Source organism: Pagrus major, chromosome 5 (assembly GCF_040436345.1).
Source record: "Pagrus major chromosome 5, Pma_NU_1.0".
In the NCBI taxonomy this organism is placed as follows: Eukaryota; Metazoa; Chordata; class Actinopteri; order Spariformes; family Sparidae; genus Pagrus; species Pagrus major.
The window spans coordinates 4857549-4873768 of NC_133219.1; the positions used below are offsets into that span (position 1 = coordinate 4857549).

Below are 16220 nucleotides of genomic sequence, written 5' to 3' on the forward strand. Positions count from 1 at the left end.
GCCTGACCCCGCCCCCAGGCTCTGCTGCTGCCACACTCCCGTACACGGCCATGTGACGTCGTGGACCAAAGCATCCGATCAAATGCGAGATCTACAATGAATCCTTCATTCAATGAAGCAAAAATGTCATTTCTAGATCGCGTGTAGTTCGTTTTGCTTGTTGAAGTTACTGCTTATTTGATGATGAAAAGGAGTGAGGCAGGCTATCGCTGTTATTCAGTAGATCCTTATTAAATGTGAGTGCACCGATGGGTAACACGATGGCTTCAGTTTAACAGTAAGAGTGTCGTCGTGTGTTTATGAAATTAGCTGATGTGGCATTCAACCGAACCGAAGTTACTTTGATATTGTTTGTGGGTATTCAGGTTAACTCGGCCTCTACCTGCTGGATAAGTTCGGTACCACATTCACCACACGGCGCCATATTAGATAGACATTACGTTGCTGCGGACGAAGTGGAGGAAAGCTAACAGTTCTGTGGATGACAAGGGTACTCAGGCTGCCGTACTCAAGCCTCAAAGCACTCGTTGTAACCGCTATATGGTTGACAAGTAACTGAGTCAAACATCTCGGGCAGTGCAGTCCGAGGCGTGTTGTTTTCGTCGTTGTTTAGCTAAGTTGCCTGCAGACATGACTTCCCTGACTGTGCGGAGTTCGGGCCTCGTGCAGAGGCGGACCGAAGCCTCGCGCAACGCCGCTGACAAAGACCGTCCATCCGGCCAGGAGGACCTGGAGCCCCGGCGGGGAGACGAACTGGACGATGACGATACCGGAGATTCCAAAGAAACACGTCTCACCTTGATGGAAGAGGTGCTGTTGTTAGGACTGAAGGACCGAGAGGTAATGGCAGACATATTATTGTCTTCAACGCTGTAAAATTAAGGTAATACTTAACACTATGGGCTGTAAGCTATGCTAACGTTAGCTATATTTTCCTACCCGACATAGCTTTAGTTCACGGTAGCATCCTTGTTTGCTGTAAGGCTAGCTAAAGCTAACAACAAAGGTGGGCCTCATTGCTGCACGCCGAGCTGATTAATGTGTAATTGGCGACAAACGGTTATGTTCGGACGCGATCTGTTATATTATGTCAGCAGTGGACTTCAGAGAATAAGATGTTGTCTTGTAACATTTGTCTCTGTCTGGACACTACTAACGTCAAGCTAACAGAACACAGAAAACGATTTCTAACGATGATGGGTTGATGATTTGTAGTCATAATTTAGTTTCCAGGAATAATGTTGGAACTATTAATCTGCTGCTAAAGGGTCATTCTGCAAACTGACCCTGATTGATCAGTAGACTCCTGCCAGAGCGGTGCAGGGTCACTTCATATCAACTCAACTGGGGCCTCACACTTCACATCATTGGATTTTCTTGAAAAGAATCCTTTTGAAACGTCTGTTAAATTCATGGGACCTTGCAAAAATCCTACAGCTGTATTCCAAATAGTATACAAGTTATGATTTTTTAAAGTTAATGTCATATTATTTTTCATTCTGTGTATGTGTATCCTAAACCTCAACAATCACTATTTTTTTCCACTGGATAGGATTGAAATTTGTTCTGAGCATCCACGAAAAGCTGAGGAAACTTGACAACATGTGTCGTCTATGTAGTTGTTGCTATATGGGTACAGTAATTTACCAGAGCGAAGAATTTTCATTTTTTAAAAATCATATCTCCACTAGTTTTAACTTTCAACCACTTTTTGTTTCTGTGTAGTATTTATGTAGTCCTGTCACTTCTAGAAGTAATTTGGTCCTGCATAATTAATGTTATAATGGTAAATATAGCTTCAGAAAGTGCTGCATCGTATGTTGTTTTGGTTGTTTACAGTTTTTGAAATGATTTGAACCAACCACTTAATTGTTATATACATAGTTATTATCAGTTAAACTTCAGGGATATCAGTCTGTCTGTTTAGGAAGCACAAGGGATTGTGAATCAGTTTCACCTGCTTTGGTGCAAATGAAAGTGACAACAGGTGAAGTGGAGAGACAAAAGCAGGACAACTCCCCAAAATGGTTTTGTATGTGGTGGTATTTGCTCTCCTGTTCCTTCCTGACTGATTCTTCTCTAGTTTTGTGTTCTGCTAGTGTCCTTATCACTACTGGTAGCATGAGGTGGTACCTGCAGCCCAATCATGTTGCACAGGTAGTCCAGCTCCTCCAGGATGGCACATTCATACATGGGTTGCAAAAAGGTTTGCTGTGTCTCCCAGCACAGTCTCAATAGCATGAAGGAGATACCAGGAGACTGGCTGTTACACAAGGAGAGATGGACAGTACTGGTATTTGCTCCTTTGTTAGAGGAGGAACAGGAGGAGCACTGCCAGAGCATGAGGGCCCAACATCCTCTAGTGGGACCTGTGCTCACAGCCCAGCACCATGCAGCTCGATTGGCATTCACAAGAGAACACCAGAATTGGCAGGTCCGTCATTGGCGTCCCTGTTCTCTTCACAGATGAGAGCAGGTTCACACTGAGCTCATGTGACAGGTGTGAAAGAGTCTGTGGTGGTGACGTTATGCTGCCTGTAACATCATCCAGCATGACTGGTTTGGCGGTGGGTCACTGATGGTCTGGGGAGGCATATCCTTGGAGGGTCGCACAGACCTCCATGTCATAGCCAACGGTACCTTGACTGCTGTTAGGTACCGGGATGAAATCCTTAGAGACCGTCAGACCTCCATGGCAAGTTTTTCCTCACTCGAATCGAGGGTCTAAGGACAGAGGATGTTGTTCACTGTACAGATTGTAAAGCCCATTGAGGCAATGTGATTGTGTTTTTGGGCTATATAAATAAAATTGATTTGATCTGAGACCTTACACTGGTGCAGTGGGCCCTGGGTTCCTCCTGGTGCAGGATAGTGACCGGCCTCATGTGGCCAGAGTGTGTAGGCAGTTCCTGGATGACGGAGGCATTGATGCCATGTGCTGGCTGTAATTAGGGGAACCCCTGACCTAAATCTAATTGAGCGCCTATGGGATGTTATGTATCGGTGCATGTATCGCCACAGACTGTCCAGGAGCTCACTGATGCCCCAATCCAGGTCTGTGAGAAGATCCCCCAGGACACCATCCGCCCGACACATCAGGAGCATGCCCAGACATTGTCTGGAGTGCATATAGGCTGTGTGTGTGTGTCTGTCTGTGTGTCTGTGTGTGTGTGTGTGTGTGTGTGTGTGTGTGTTTGAACAATTAAGTGGCTGGTTGAATTCATTTAAAAAAATGTAGACAACCAAAACAAATATGTGACCAGTTTACTGGAACTCCCTAATAGGGATTATGGCTGCCTTAATTGTGAAATTTTAGTGGATGACCGATTGTTATACAAAGTATGTCAAATTAAATCGATCCATGTTGTTAATTTCAGTGGCTGCTTTTTGAAATGACGTGGTCATTGGCAAAGGAGTGTGGATAAACAGTTTCTTAATAGTTTCTCAGCTCTGGCTCTACTACACATATTTTTTAAAAATAGATTGTTGTAAAACTGATGTGTAGGCTCGCCAAATGTGATGAAAAAGTCTCTTAAGAGTTTATGTAGAAGGATACTTAGGTTTATTTTCAAAAGTTAATATGCAACAATCATGCTTCCATCCAAGCAGATGTTAATTACCTTAAATGCTGGTGCACTTAACATACAGTACACAAGCCTCACTTTATTTATCTTTTGATTTAAAAATAATTGCACCCAAAGTTGTGCCAATTTTCCCCCAACCGTGGTATTGTCTATTGATATTTTTCAAGATATTTATAGCGAAGGTAGAAATTCCTGTATCGTCACAAAACTAATCCACATTGATTTTAGCAAGTCTCAACAGCAGAAAACCACATTAAATGTGATTTTTGCAAATCGAAAACAAACTACATTTGGAGGTGGCTTGAAATGTGATTCACATCGGATTTCTACAGATGCGTCTTAGTCCGGGGGCTCTGGCCACTCATGTTGGCTTTCAAAGCCTCTTTTGTGTCACTAGCAGTGTGACACACAACAGCGATGTGAAATCCAGAGAGACGGAGTTCATGTGTGCGGCTGAGAAAAATCCAGGCTGCTACTAGCAGACAACACAGAGAAACAGTCTGTGGAGTCATGCTGAAATAAATTGTCTGCTTCGTAACTTGACTATGTGATCGTTTGGAGAGCAAGAAGATTGATCACGATTGCATGTTGGAAAGCTGCATCACCAGAGTATGGAGAAACTGTGCAGCCACTCAACCCCTGAAAATATTTTTATTAATCATTCATTTAATCCTTCTGTACTGAATTTTGACTGACACATTTCAAGCGTACAACACACACAGATACAGGGCTTCAGAGAGATGCAGGCTACTCTTCATGACGATGTATACCTGAGTACACCTAACCAGCATTTTTGCATTCTCCGCTAAGAAGTATCAACCCCTTCACCTACAAACTGACCCAGTAAGGCAATAAAACAGATGTTGCCTGTTATTTCATTCCTAAACCCACACAGAACATGCACAGCACGGCATGATCACAGCATTGCTGGTTGTTTTTAAGTAGTGAAGTGCAGCTCACATTAATATTATTAGGTTAATGATAGCTACAGTCTAGGTTGCTTTCCTGTTGGGCAAGGCAAGATATTGAAAATGACATCATTATATGACACTATATATCAGGTTACATGTTGGATATTGTTATTAGGGGTCAACCAATGTGTTTGGTTTTTTTTAGGACCGATACGGATTATTAATTATCAAGGAAACGGATAACTGATATTTGGAACCAATATGCATTTACAGTAAATATGAACATTTTAGTGTCAGAATTTTGAATATGAGACACCACAAACTTCAACATAAATGCCTCTAAGCATTTTTTAAGTTAAAATAGAACGTTGGATTATCTGGATTATAATTATCAGAATCATCAATCATTAAAAGAATCATCATCATCACTTTAATGTCTCAATAGGTATACAGCTCATAATGATTTCCTTTTATACTGCTGGATAGCATAATCTAACAGTAGAAAAATGTATTCATTGATTTTTATTTTGCATTAATCTGAATCTGCAAAGTAGCTAGTACTAAAGTTATAAAATACTTTTAGTGAAGTAAAAAGTACAGTATTTGCCTTTTTTATAATGTAGTGAATAGAAGTATAAAGTAGACAAAGCAGCCCCTCCATCTACCAGCAGTAGGACACCTGCAGACACCTGAGCAGAAGGAGGAGGACGGACTGGATTCTTCTAGTATCACGAGTTTGGCATGAGTCTGAAGAAAAGGAAACAATTAAAAGATGGCACCGTTAACTTACTGGTGCCTTGCAGCTGCACTTATTCTTTGAGCATGAAGACGGTCAGCTGACACTGGTACTGGAGGTAACTCTGACAGCGTCACAGATGTAGGGTTTATTTTCTTCTTCAAAGATCCTTTATTGATTTCTTTGAGAAGAGGGATTACTTGTGGGGGAATAACTAAAAGGAAGTGCTTACATTGCCAGAGATTGTTTATTGATTTGCTGTACTTTTTGTTAAACTGTGGAATCTTATTTTTTGGTGACTATCATTTGAACTTGCTTAACCCTAACCTGCAAAAGGCTACTAGGATGATGTCCACCTGTCACTGTAAAATACACCTATCTTTTTAAAGAAGAATTGAAAAATGTAAATGACAGCTGTCATCGGTCAGTCTGGGCCCACTGAGGCCACTTGTTAGTACATTATATATGAGACTGTTGTAATTGCACGCTTGCTTCTTGACAAACTGAAAAACTGTTATGTGTTTCCATGACGTAGGGCTACACCTCGTTCTGGAATGACTGCATTTCATCGGGGCTGCGAGGGTGCATGCTGATTGAACTGGCCCTGCGAGGACGCCTTCAGCTTGAGGCTTGCGGCATGAGGAGGAAAGGTCTGCTGGCCAGGAAGGTATGATATACATTTCTTCATATGCTTTTACTACATAAATAGTCCAGAGAAGCTTTTTTCCACCTGTCTCACCCTGCTGGTATTATTATTGCTTTAACTGATATTGGAGGGGGCATGGGCTTGTAGCATCAGCTTGTACAGTAACTGCACAGCTATTTGCAAAAGGCAGGCCCACCTCCCACCAACCTCATAATACCTTTACACACGTAACCTCTTAAATGATCATTCATCATTACAGTCTACATACAAGTGAAGTGCCAAATATAAGTGAATGTGGGCATTGGCTTTGGGGTAAAGTAGTTGTCTGTTTATTTTCATAACGTCCACTGATCAATAGAAAATGAACAACTGTTTTTCTATTTAAATCAAGCATCAGAGGCCCTGCAACCTCATGTTGTAGCTTCTGCAATACGAGGATGTTCCCCTTTTCTCTCTACTATGTCATTGTAAACTAAATTGGGTTATGGACAGTGGGTAGGATAAAACAAAACATTTAAAGATGGGATTCTAGTTTTATAACAATTAACCAATTATATTCAAACAATTAACCAGAAAAAGTCATCTCCAAAACACACACTATCCAAATTAACTGTCAGCACTTTCAGTGTTTGATGTAATAGTGAACACTGGTCAGTGATGTGAGCAGAGTCTTGATGATTTTTTTAAAGGTCATTTCTGTATCTATTTCAGTGACTACTCTGGTAACTACACCTTGTAACCGGCTACTATCATTCTAAATTAAATTTGCAGGTGATTTGTAAGTCAGATGCCCCAACAGGTGACGTGCTTCTGGATGAAGCCCTAAAACACATCAAAGACACCCAACCACCAGAGACTGTGCAGAGCTGGATCGAACTTCTCAGTGGTAAGTTCAGCTACTTAATTGACACCACTGGTGGTGTATGTGTACAAGGGGTGGCGAGGGTCTTGCTCAAGTAAGTAGAGGAAATCCTCACCAGCTGACCAATGTATCAACACTACACTACACTACTACTACTGCACTAATCGCCAACTTTTATCACCCAGCTGAGAAGTCTTACTGTCACCAGCAAATTCCAAAATTAGCACCTGTCACTCACCAAATGCAAGGAAAAATCTCTCTCTCTCGTCACTGCAGCACCAAGATGACTGACCATATTTTGTTTTGCATCAACTCTGCAACCTGGTGGTGACATGTAACGTATGAACGTCAGTAAATGTATAGCATATTTTGATGGCCACTCATTATTAGCTTGGGTATATGAACTTTATAAGGTATACAGATATATTTATAACGCCATATAGAATGAGACAATACTGTTGGTACCGATATAGTTTGATGTTTCTTCCATCATGCCATGAATCTCTGCGGGGATTATATTTTTCCCAGGATGGGGGTCGTGTGTGACCCCTATCATCCACTAGGTGACCATTCTGCAAGAATGATAATCATGATTCCATGTACAGCATTGCTTGTTTCAGTGTTGACATCTACCCGATGCTTGCTGTTCTAATCATTGAGCTGACATACTCCAGTAAACACAAAAGTTCCTCATTTGTATGCTTTACTCGTGTGAGTGTGTGAATTGGTCTAGATATGAAGCGTCACTAGTGAGGAAAAATACAACTTAAGTTACAAGATGGAGTCCTCTTTGTTTCTGTTTACTGACAAGTGTGTGACAGTGCAAAATAATATCACGTTAGTTTTTAAAGTTACAAGGAGCCCTTCACTTGTATGCTTTATTGCTGGTGTGTTAATTGGCCAAGATATCTCCTCCTCTCCTCTCCTCTCCTCTCCTCTCCAGCAGCAGTCAAATTTCAGCAGTGGAGATGCGCCGCTGCTATTTGTGTATCGGGGAAACACTGGAGTGACAGTGTGTTATAGGCCTATATTTTGCACATTCTATACAAACATATTGTCTGCCATGAATGTTGATTTTGCAGTAGCACACACGCAATACAGCTTTGCGTTTAGTTAGACGGAGCCGCTTGTTTGTGTAAGGTGAGGGTTTATTTGTGAGGTGAATCAATAATGCATCACTATTCTACTAGTCTCGCATTCTGACACATTCGGTGTGCACGTGGGGCGGCGAAACCTGGCACTAAAATGGCGAAATCCCCCCCAAAAGAAAAGGTTACAGCTTGTGTCCGTGCATGCCGTGGTACGGGTAGAGTCAGACTTACTCTGCGACCGGAGTGACAATGCCAGAACCCTTTTTACGGTTAGTTATTTCTGCTTTAGTAAAAAACCTCATTGCAGTTTCTTTTGACGTCCCATCTTTAACACGTCAGGAAACTCTTAGATCACAGGGAAAATCTTCCATGAAGAAATGATGCCAATGGATACCAACTGTAGGGGACATGTAAATCTGGCCTATGGCTAGTGTGTGAAGAGTCTTAGATGATAATGACATGGTTCTTTCTGTTGTTGTAGATGTAGATGAGCATGTCCCTTTTTTGTGACCACATTAATCGTCTTTTGTTTTACTGCCTTGTCTTTAGGAGAGACGTGGAACCCCCTGAAGCTTCATTATCAACTGCGGAATGTCCGTGAACGGCTGGCAAAAAACCTGGTTGAAAAAGGCGTCCTCACCACTGAGAAGCAGAACTTTCTGCTGTTTGATATGACCACACATCCTCTGACTAACAACAACATCAAGCAGCGCCTTATCAAGAAGGTCCAGGAGGCCGTACTGGACAAGTGGGTAAATGACCCTCATCGAATGGACAAGCGCCTGCTTGCACTCATCTTCTTAGCCCATTCCTCTGATGTCCTGGAAAATGCCTTTGCCCCACTGCTAGATGACCAATACGACCTGGCCATGAAGCGAGTGCGGCAGCTGCTGGAACTGGAGCCTGAGGGGGAGAGCATGAAGGCTAACGCCAACGAGCTGTTATGGGCTGTGGTTGCCGCCTTCACCAAATGAGAAGACCATAAAGAGGACAGAAAGCAATTGTGGCATTCAAGTGGCATTGTACGTTGAGGTAGGAATCAGAGTACTGACCCCAACACAGAGACTTGACTGAAATACAGTTTTGCCCTACCTGGACTTTTGGAATGGGCTGTCTTTTTTTCCTCCCCCCTCTCCCTCATTTTCTTTACTTCCAGATAAGTGTTCCTTCGTGGCCCTGCTTCCCCCCATGTGTTATTCATGTGTTCACTTTTGCTAAAAAATTATAACTCTCATGGAACTTTGAATGATGTGGTTAATGATGATATGGGTGAGGCTGAAATCAAGATTTTAATTCGTATCCTCTTTCGTTTGTATTGGGTATGTCTTCGAAACTGCTTCTACCAAAACCGAGGCACAGCATGGCACAGGTTACTCAAGGTACCATCCTGATACACCAGAGTATACAACAACAAACAATGATGTACAGGGACAAATCCATGTACAAGGCAGTGACATGAAGGGTTATTTGGTCATTCCGGCAAGTCCTTAAATGGATGGATCTTCTACGATATGTGATTGAAGTGTATGGATATGATGTATTTTTGTGTCATAACATTCTTTCACTTTCATATCTACTACTGAAAGACAAGAAATGTGGTCAGATCAGAAAGTCCACTACCTAGTACTGAATGCTGTCAACACTAAGAACTAATTTCCAAAGTTGTCGCCTCTTAACCCACCTCATTCATCTATTATCTATATACCTGCTGCTGTGCAGGGACACGGGGCTGGAGACTGTCCCAGCTGACACTGGCCAGGGGGAGGGGAACACCCTGGACATGTCACTAGTATACCACATGGCTGACACAAAGGGACAGAGAACATTCACACCTGCAGATGAGTTAGAGTTTCCGGTTCACCTGACCTGCATGTCTTTGGACTGTGGGAGAAAACGCTTGCAGGCACTTGGAGAAAATGCAAACTCCACACAGAAAGGCCCCGAACTGCCTGCTGGATTCAAACTGAGGATTCCCTGGCTGTGAGTTGAAGGCACTAACTACTGAGCCACCTTGCAGCCTGACATCCCATCCCTTCTGGCCTAAACTTGTGTGGAAGATCATTCTTTGCTTTGACATGCATTGAAGCTATATACAGCCCCTGGACGATAGTGCTGACTTGTATGACTTTCCTTATCAGTAACTTCAACCTCAGCCCCATTGAACATGCTAAATATTAATGAGCCTTTCTGAAATGAGTGAAGAAAGGTCATACTGTTTTTAGATATCATCTGACCAGTAGATTTGTTATTTGTTGTGAAACATGAATTTTGGTTAAGGACTCAGACTGGGATTTTATTTCATTCAGATGCACTGTCAACATGTGTGCATGTCTAATATGAACCAGTTTAAATTTAGGATTCCAGTCTGTAATATCTGAATGGTAACAGGTGAGTGCAAACATATCAGTCTGGGTTCAGTGTCATTATTTCCCATTTTTGCTTGATAACAAATGGCTCTTAAAAAATGTGTAATTTAGACTGCAACAGAAATTCTGCTGCTGTGGCAAAACACCTGTTGAGGATCAGACTGAAATCTTTAAGTGGTGGGAAGAAACTCAGGAACGCACACCTAGTCAATGCCAGCTATCTATGTTTGTAAAATTTGACTAGAGATATAGTTTTCTCTTAGTAGTGAATTTAAATATAATCCCAATTTAAGTCATCCATGATGTTTAATGCAGAATCAGTGCATTTATGATGGTTGTCTTCTCAGCTTTAAAGTACACGTCTGCCACCTGGACTTGATTTAGAAAAAGTAAAGACCTTCTTGTCATTTAGTCAAGACATTTAGTGAAATACACTTATGTGAAGTCTTCTCCAGTGAATGGACAGATTTGGGTTGTTTAAAGTCCATTTAAGACTGAATCTGCCACCAAAGCGCCCTCAAACATGAAAAAAGTCATTTAATATGATATGTTGTCTATATTTAAACATACAGTAACAGAAAATCACGAGGCTCTCAATCATATTCCAGACTTGTTCCACTGTAGTGGATTCATAGATTTAAAATCGATAATAATCTTTAATGCGAGCGTGCAGCAAATGCATGTGCGGACAGCCTTACTTTGCAGTTTCTTGTGAGTGCTCTCAAAATGGATCCATTGTATTTAGAAGACTTTTTAAAAAATAATCTGATGGATCTAACAAGCTCTCCAAAGTGTTACCAGCAGAATGAAAAGATGGGCTCATATTCCAGATGTATACCACGAGGATCAGGAATCATTTTCCTACACTTTGTCAAACTTCTGTCAGTTATGTTTCAGCTGCAATCTTACAAAACTCTGGACATTGTGCTCTAAAACGTTCAACAAATCCTGTTCACAATGAACTATACCTTCCCACATTTGTTTAACTGTTCCTTTTTTTAACACAACTACTCCACCTCCAACAACACGTTGCCACTAGGCTGCTGGCAATTTAGAGTTTCCAGTTCACCTTACCTGCAAGTTTTTGGACTGTGTGAGAAAATCGTGGCAGGCACCGCGGGGAAATAAAAACTTGACACAGAAAGGCCCCCAGCTGCCTGCTTGATTCACAGAGGATACTCATGTGACAGCACTTTCACTGAGCCACCGTGCCAGCCGACAGTCCATCCCTTCTGGCCAAGTCTTGTTAAACTTGTTAAATTTTTCTTCTGTTATAACACATTTTGCTATTCAACCTCATGAATCTTGTGAAAGACATTGCTTTGTTCCAGAGAGCCTCCTTATGATACAGTATGTAGCAAAGGGCTGAGAGTGATTAGTCTGTGATGATTGAAGAAGAGAGGAGGTGACCGAGGAGTTTTCACCTCAAACTGTGGAGTGAATATGAGAGATTATGTTGTCTAAATAAAGGGACCTCTAGTCTGTGTACTTTCCTTGACCCTGGAAAATAAACCAAGAGCTTGTAAGTGCCTAATCATACAACTGATTTTAATGTTTTACATTTGATGCCTTTGATGATGATTTCTTTTTCCCATGTGAGGTCATAGACTATAGTCTATGTGCAGTTGTTTAAGTAAAGTGTTTGCTGAGTTTCAGTAGCAACTTTTTTACCAGCTGGACACGTTCATTTCATTGGGGGTTAAAAATGAACAAGGCTGTAGTCTACTGAGAATAATTCAACCCTGAACAGCCACACTCACCCTGCCATATGATGACTCTCCATAAGTTTTAATTCTGCTTTTGTGTAACACACTGAATCCCACTGAATGTAGAAATTATGGAAACAAATCTTGACAAATTGACCATTTAATTGCAAATATAAAGTACAAGATAAGTGATTGCATATTAGCCTGTGTTAATGTGACACTAAGTTAAAATGAATTCAGGTTTTTGACAAGTCATTTAGATATATATACCAGGGGCCAAATGCATACAACTGTATATACAGGTGTAGAAATCTGTACACACAAAACAGGAAACTTCACTTTTCGTCAGAATGATAAAGCCCCGCACACATCTGTTCACTTGCGCCTTTTCCTCATACTTACTCATACCTCATCCTCATATCACATACACGTGCACAAGCCGTCTGACCATCTCCAGGAGTTTAAAAAGTGGTCTGATTTCAAGCGAGAGGCCAAGAAGCACATCTCTGCACAGTGAAGGTCCCTGGAAACTCACTCTCGCTTTAATTGCGCATCTGCAGTGTCCTCTAGCAACAGCAAAGTAGCTATCGTGTCATTTGGCACAGCCATTACGCACAGCTACAGCCCTTATAGTATATAGTGCTGTTTAAAAGGACCTGATCACACCTGGAGTTATTCTTACTTCCCAGTAAAACAGGAAAATAATCTATTTATATAAAGAAAGTGCTACACCTATGATAAATATGGTTATTTACATAAAGATCATGTCATTATAAATATAATGCATACTGGCAAAAATAACTGTAATCATAGTGAAGGTATTTTAAATAAAATGTCACCCAGATTTAAACTCTTCTAATCCTTTTATGCCAACTCGCAACATCATACTAATCAAACTGAAAAGACTGTGCATGGTGTTAAAGATGTGCTCCAGTCCACACAGCCTCACCCACTGTGGAGTTGTGTACATTTGGAAATTTGTGTGGAAAGTGGCGTAAGTGCACTTCATGTGTAGGCATGGTTTACACATTCGGCCCCAGGTCGTTGGGTAATTACGCTATAGACTAAAGAATTATAGCAAAGTAAACCTAAACATTCCAAACAGTTGTGACACTTGTTCAGTGTCAGCAGACAGTACAGTAAGGAGAAATAAATGATGCGGCAGTAAATCTGCCTAGATTTGGCTGGTGTGGTGAATAATTGCAAAAGAAACTCAAAACTCGCATTACACAAAACATTTTCTGTACCCGAGCAGTGTCAACAGTTTTCATAGTTTTTACAGTTAGAGGGACTGTTACTGGAATGACAGGTACCTGTTGATTCTTTGGATGTCATTCGTCAGTGCTGTTAGCAGCACAAACTACATTTGCATGGGTTTAGAGCAAAAAAAAAAAAAATTGTTGACAAATATCTCCAAATCTGGAAAAATTCAACCAATACTATCTGCATGGATGGATGCCATCAGAGGGAAGAGAGAAGAAATGATTTTATAACTAACCCATTATCTTCAGTGATCATCCTTGCACACTGAGTAACATAGTATTAACACACACACACACACACACACACACACACACACACACACACACACTTAATTTCAGATGGGGGTACAACCAGCAAACAGATGAAGGCTGTGTAGTGTCAGTCATGCCCTGGCTCTTTCTACTCACTGTACCGGGTACAGGAGGTGTGTTATCCATGTGTCCACCTAAAACCAACTCTAATACCATGACACAATTTGATCGAATCAATGACAAAAACCTGCAAGAAATAATTGAAACATTTGAAATCTTCATCCTGCTGCCTTGATATTTTACCAGCAGGGTTCTTCAAAAAAGTTTCAGACTGCATGACTCCAGATTTGCTACAGATTGTCAACATGTCTCTTCTCTCAGGTGTCTTCCCCCTGTTTTGATGTCTTCCAATCGGAATTTCGACCACATCACAGCACTGAGACCACTCTAGTCAAGGTCCTCAATGACATTCATTTAATCACAGACAATGGCAAAATTTCAGTCTTAGTATTACTGGATCTCAGTGCTGTGTTTGACACGGTCGACCACAACATACTACTGGACTGACTGGAAAACTGGTTGGGACTCTCTGGTACAGCACTAAACTGGTTTAAATCCTATCTAAATGATAGAGACTACTTTGTGTCTATAGGTAATTACAGATCTGAGCAGATGAAAATGACAAGGGGGTACTCCAGGGCTCCATTCTGGGGCCTCTACTATTCAACATTTACATGCTTCCTCTGGCTCAGATAATGGAAAACAACAAAATATGTTACCATAGTTATGCAGATGACACACAACTTTACATAACCATATCACCAGGGGACTATAATCCCATACAAACACTGAGTAGATGCGTTGAACAAATCAATGATTGGATGTGTCAGAGTCTTCTTCAGTTAAACAAAGATAAGACTGAAATAATTGTTTTTGGAGCCAAGGAAGAAGGACTAACAGTCTCTGCTCAGCTTCAATCTGTAATGTTGAAAACTACAAACCGAGCCAGAAACCTTGGTGTAATCATGGACTCACATCTGAATTTCAGCAGCCACATTGAGTCAATTACAAAGTCAGCCTACTATCACCTTAAGAATATATCCAGGATAGAAGGACTAATGTCTCGGCAGGATTTGGAAAAACTTATCCATGCATTTATCTTCAGCAGACTTGACTACTGTAACGGTGTCTTTACAGGACTAAAAAATCCACCAGACAGCTGCAGCTGATTCAGAACGCTGCTGCTCGAGTCCTAACAAGAACCAAAAAAGTAGATCACATCACTTCAGTTCTCAGATTTTACACCGGCTTCCTGTCAGTCAAAGAATAGATTTCAAAATCCTGTTGTTGGTTTATAAAGCACTGAATGGTTTCGGGCCAAAATACATTTCTGATCTGCTGCCACGTTATGAACCATCCAGACCTCTGAGGTCGACAGGTACAGGTCTGCTTTCAGTCCCTAGAGTAAAAACTAAACATGGAGAAGCAGCATTCAGTTATTATGCGCCACATATCTGGAACAAACTCCCTGAAAACTGCAGGTCTAATCCAACTCTCACCTCTTTTAAATCAAGGCTGAAGACCTTTATGTTTGCCACTGCCTTTCACTGAAGCAATTTTAAGGCTTTGAACTGCACTGTGACTTTTATTTTTTATTCTTGTCTCTTTTAAACCTATTCTATTTTAGCCTACTTTCCTATTTCTTAACTTGTTTTAATGTTTTGTTTTAATGTATTTTAAATGCAATTTTTAATTTCTTTTTAATGTAATTTTTATGCCCCTGTAAAGCACTTTGAGTTGCCTTGTGTCTGAATTGTGCTATACAAATAAACTTGACTTGCCTGCCTTACTCGTTCTACACATCTCAGCTTTCACCTTCACTGTAGTGGGTCATAACCACAATACTGTAGAAGTACGTCGGCCTAAGTCATTTTTTAAAATGTTGTCATTACCTCTCTGGTAACTCAGCCATTAGCTTTGCAAAGTTGATGCTGTTTTATAATCATGTGGATGCTGTTATAAAGTGCGATTGAAAACCTGACCCGCTATGGATCATGGAAAGTGACAAAGTCTTTTGCTCTTAATTACATAATCACATTATCACCATCAGTAAATAGCGGACCCTGTCTGGCTCTCACTCCCAGAGAGGTACGCTGTTTACTGGGAGGAAGTTCACTTAAGTCTCGGTCGGGAGGGCTGACCATCGGGGGACTTTTCCTCATTAAATTTGGTGATTTTCTTTTACATAAGTTGCCACAGACAGTAACTACAACAACACAATAGTGGAAGTCGACAAAGACATGGTGAGTTGAAGTGTATTGCTCTAAATCGTGTCATATAATTGCCGCCATTCAACCAGGCTCTCACATGTCTTTTCATGTAGTTATATTTTTAAAAAGTAGGATGCTAATGCTAGGTAACATTACGCATTGTGTCTTATGAGCTGGTTGATTTTACAAGACAGCTACGCTGCCATCAACAGTAAATACTTTCTGCATGTAGCTCCTAATTATTGAAATCGGAATACTGAATAATATGGAGGATAGCAAGCGTTAGAGAACAAGAATTACCGTTCACGGCTCACATTACCAGCTGCCTCTAGACGGTGGACCTGTCCTGATGAAGCAGCTGTACCGCTGAGTGTCCGGCCTACTGAAGGGACCGCAGCCACATGGTGCCGGCTTCGTTTCCCATTCTGGATGCCATCAAACGTAGTAACAAATTCACTTTCAAGAGATAGACGTGGAGGCTAAACAAAACAAATGAAATCATATGTCCTGTAGCACCCTCAAGGATAAGTCATG

General features: G+C 41.2%; 1 protein-coding gene across 1 annotated transcript; it reads left to right on the forward strand.

The window, feature by feature from the left end:
- The first annotated feature begins 431 nt into the window (after nt 1–431).
- Nucleotides 432–11684, forward strand: golph3a (golgi phosphoprotein 3a). The gene is made up of 4 exons (XM_073466083.1): nt 432–840; nt 5767–5898; nt 6649–6763; nt 8380–11684. Exons 1-4 carry the CDS (start codon nt 631–633, stop codon nt 8802–8804), a joined length of 882 nt encoding a protein of 293 aa, XP_073322184.1. The 5' UTR covers nt 432–630; the 3' UTR covers nt 8805–11684.
- Nucleotides 11685–16220: the final 4536 nt, after the last annotated feature.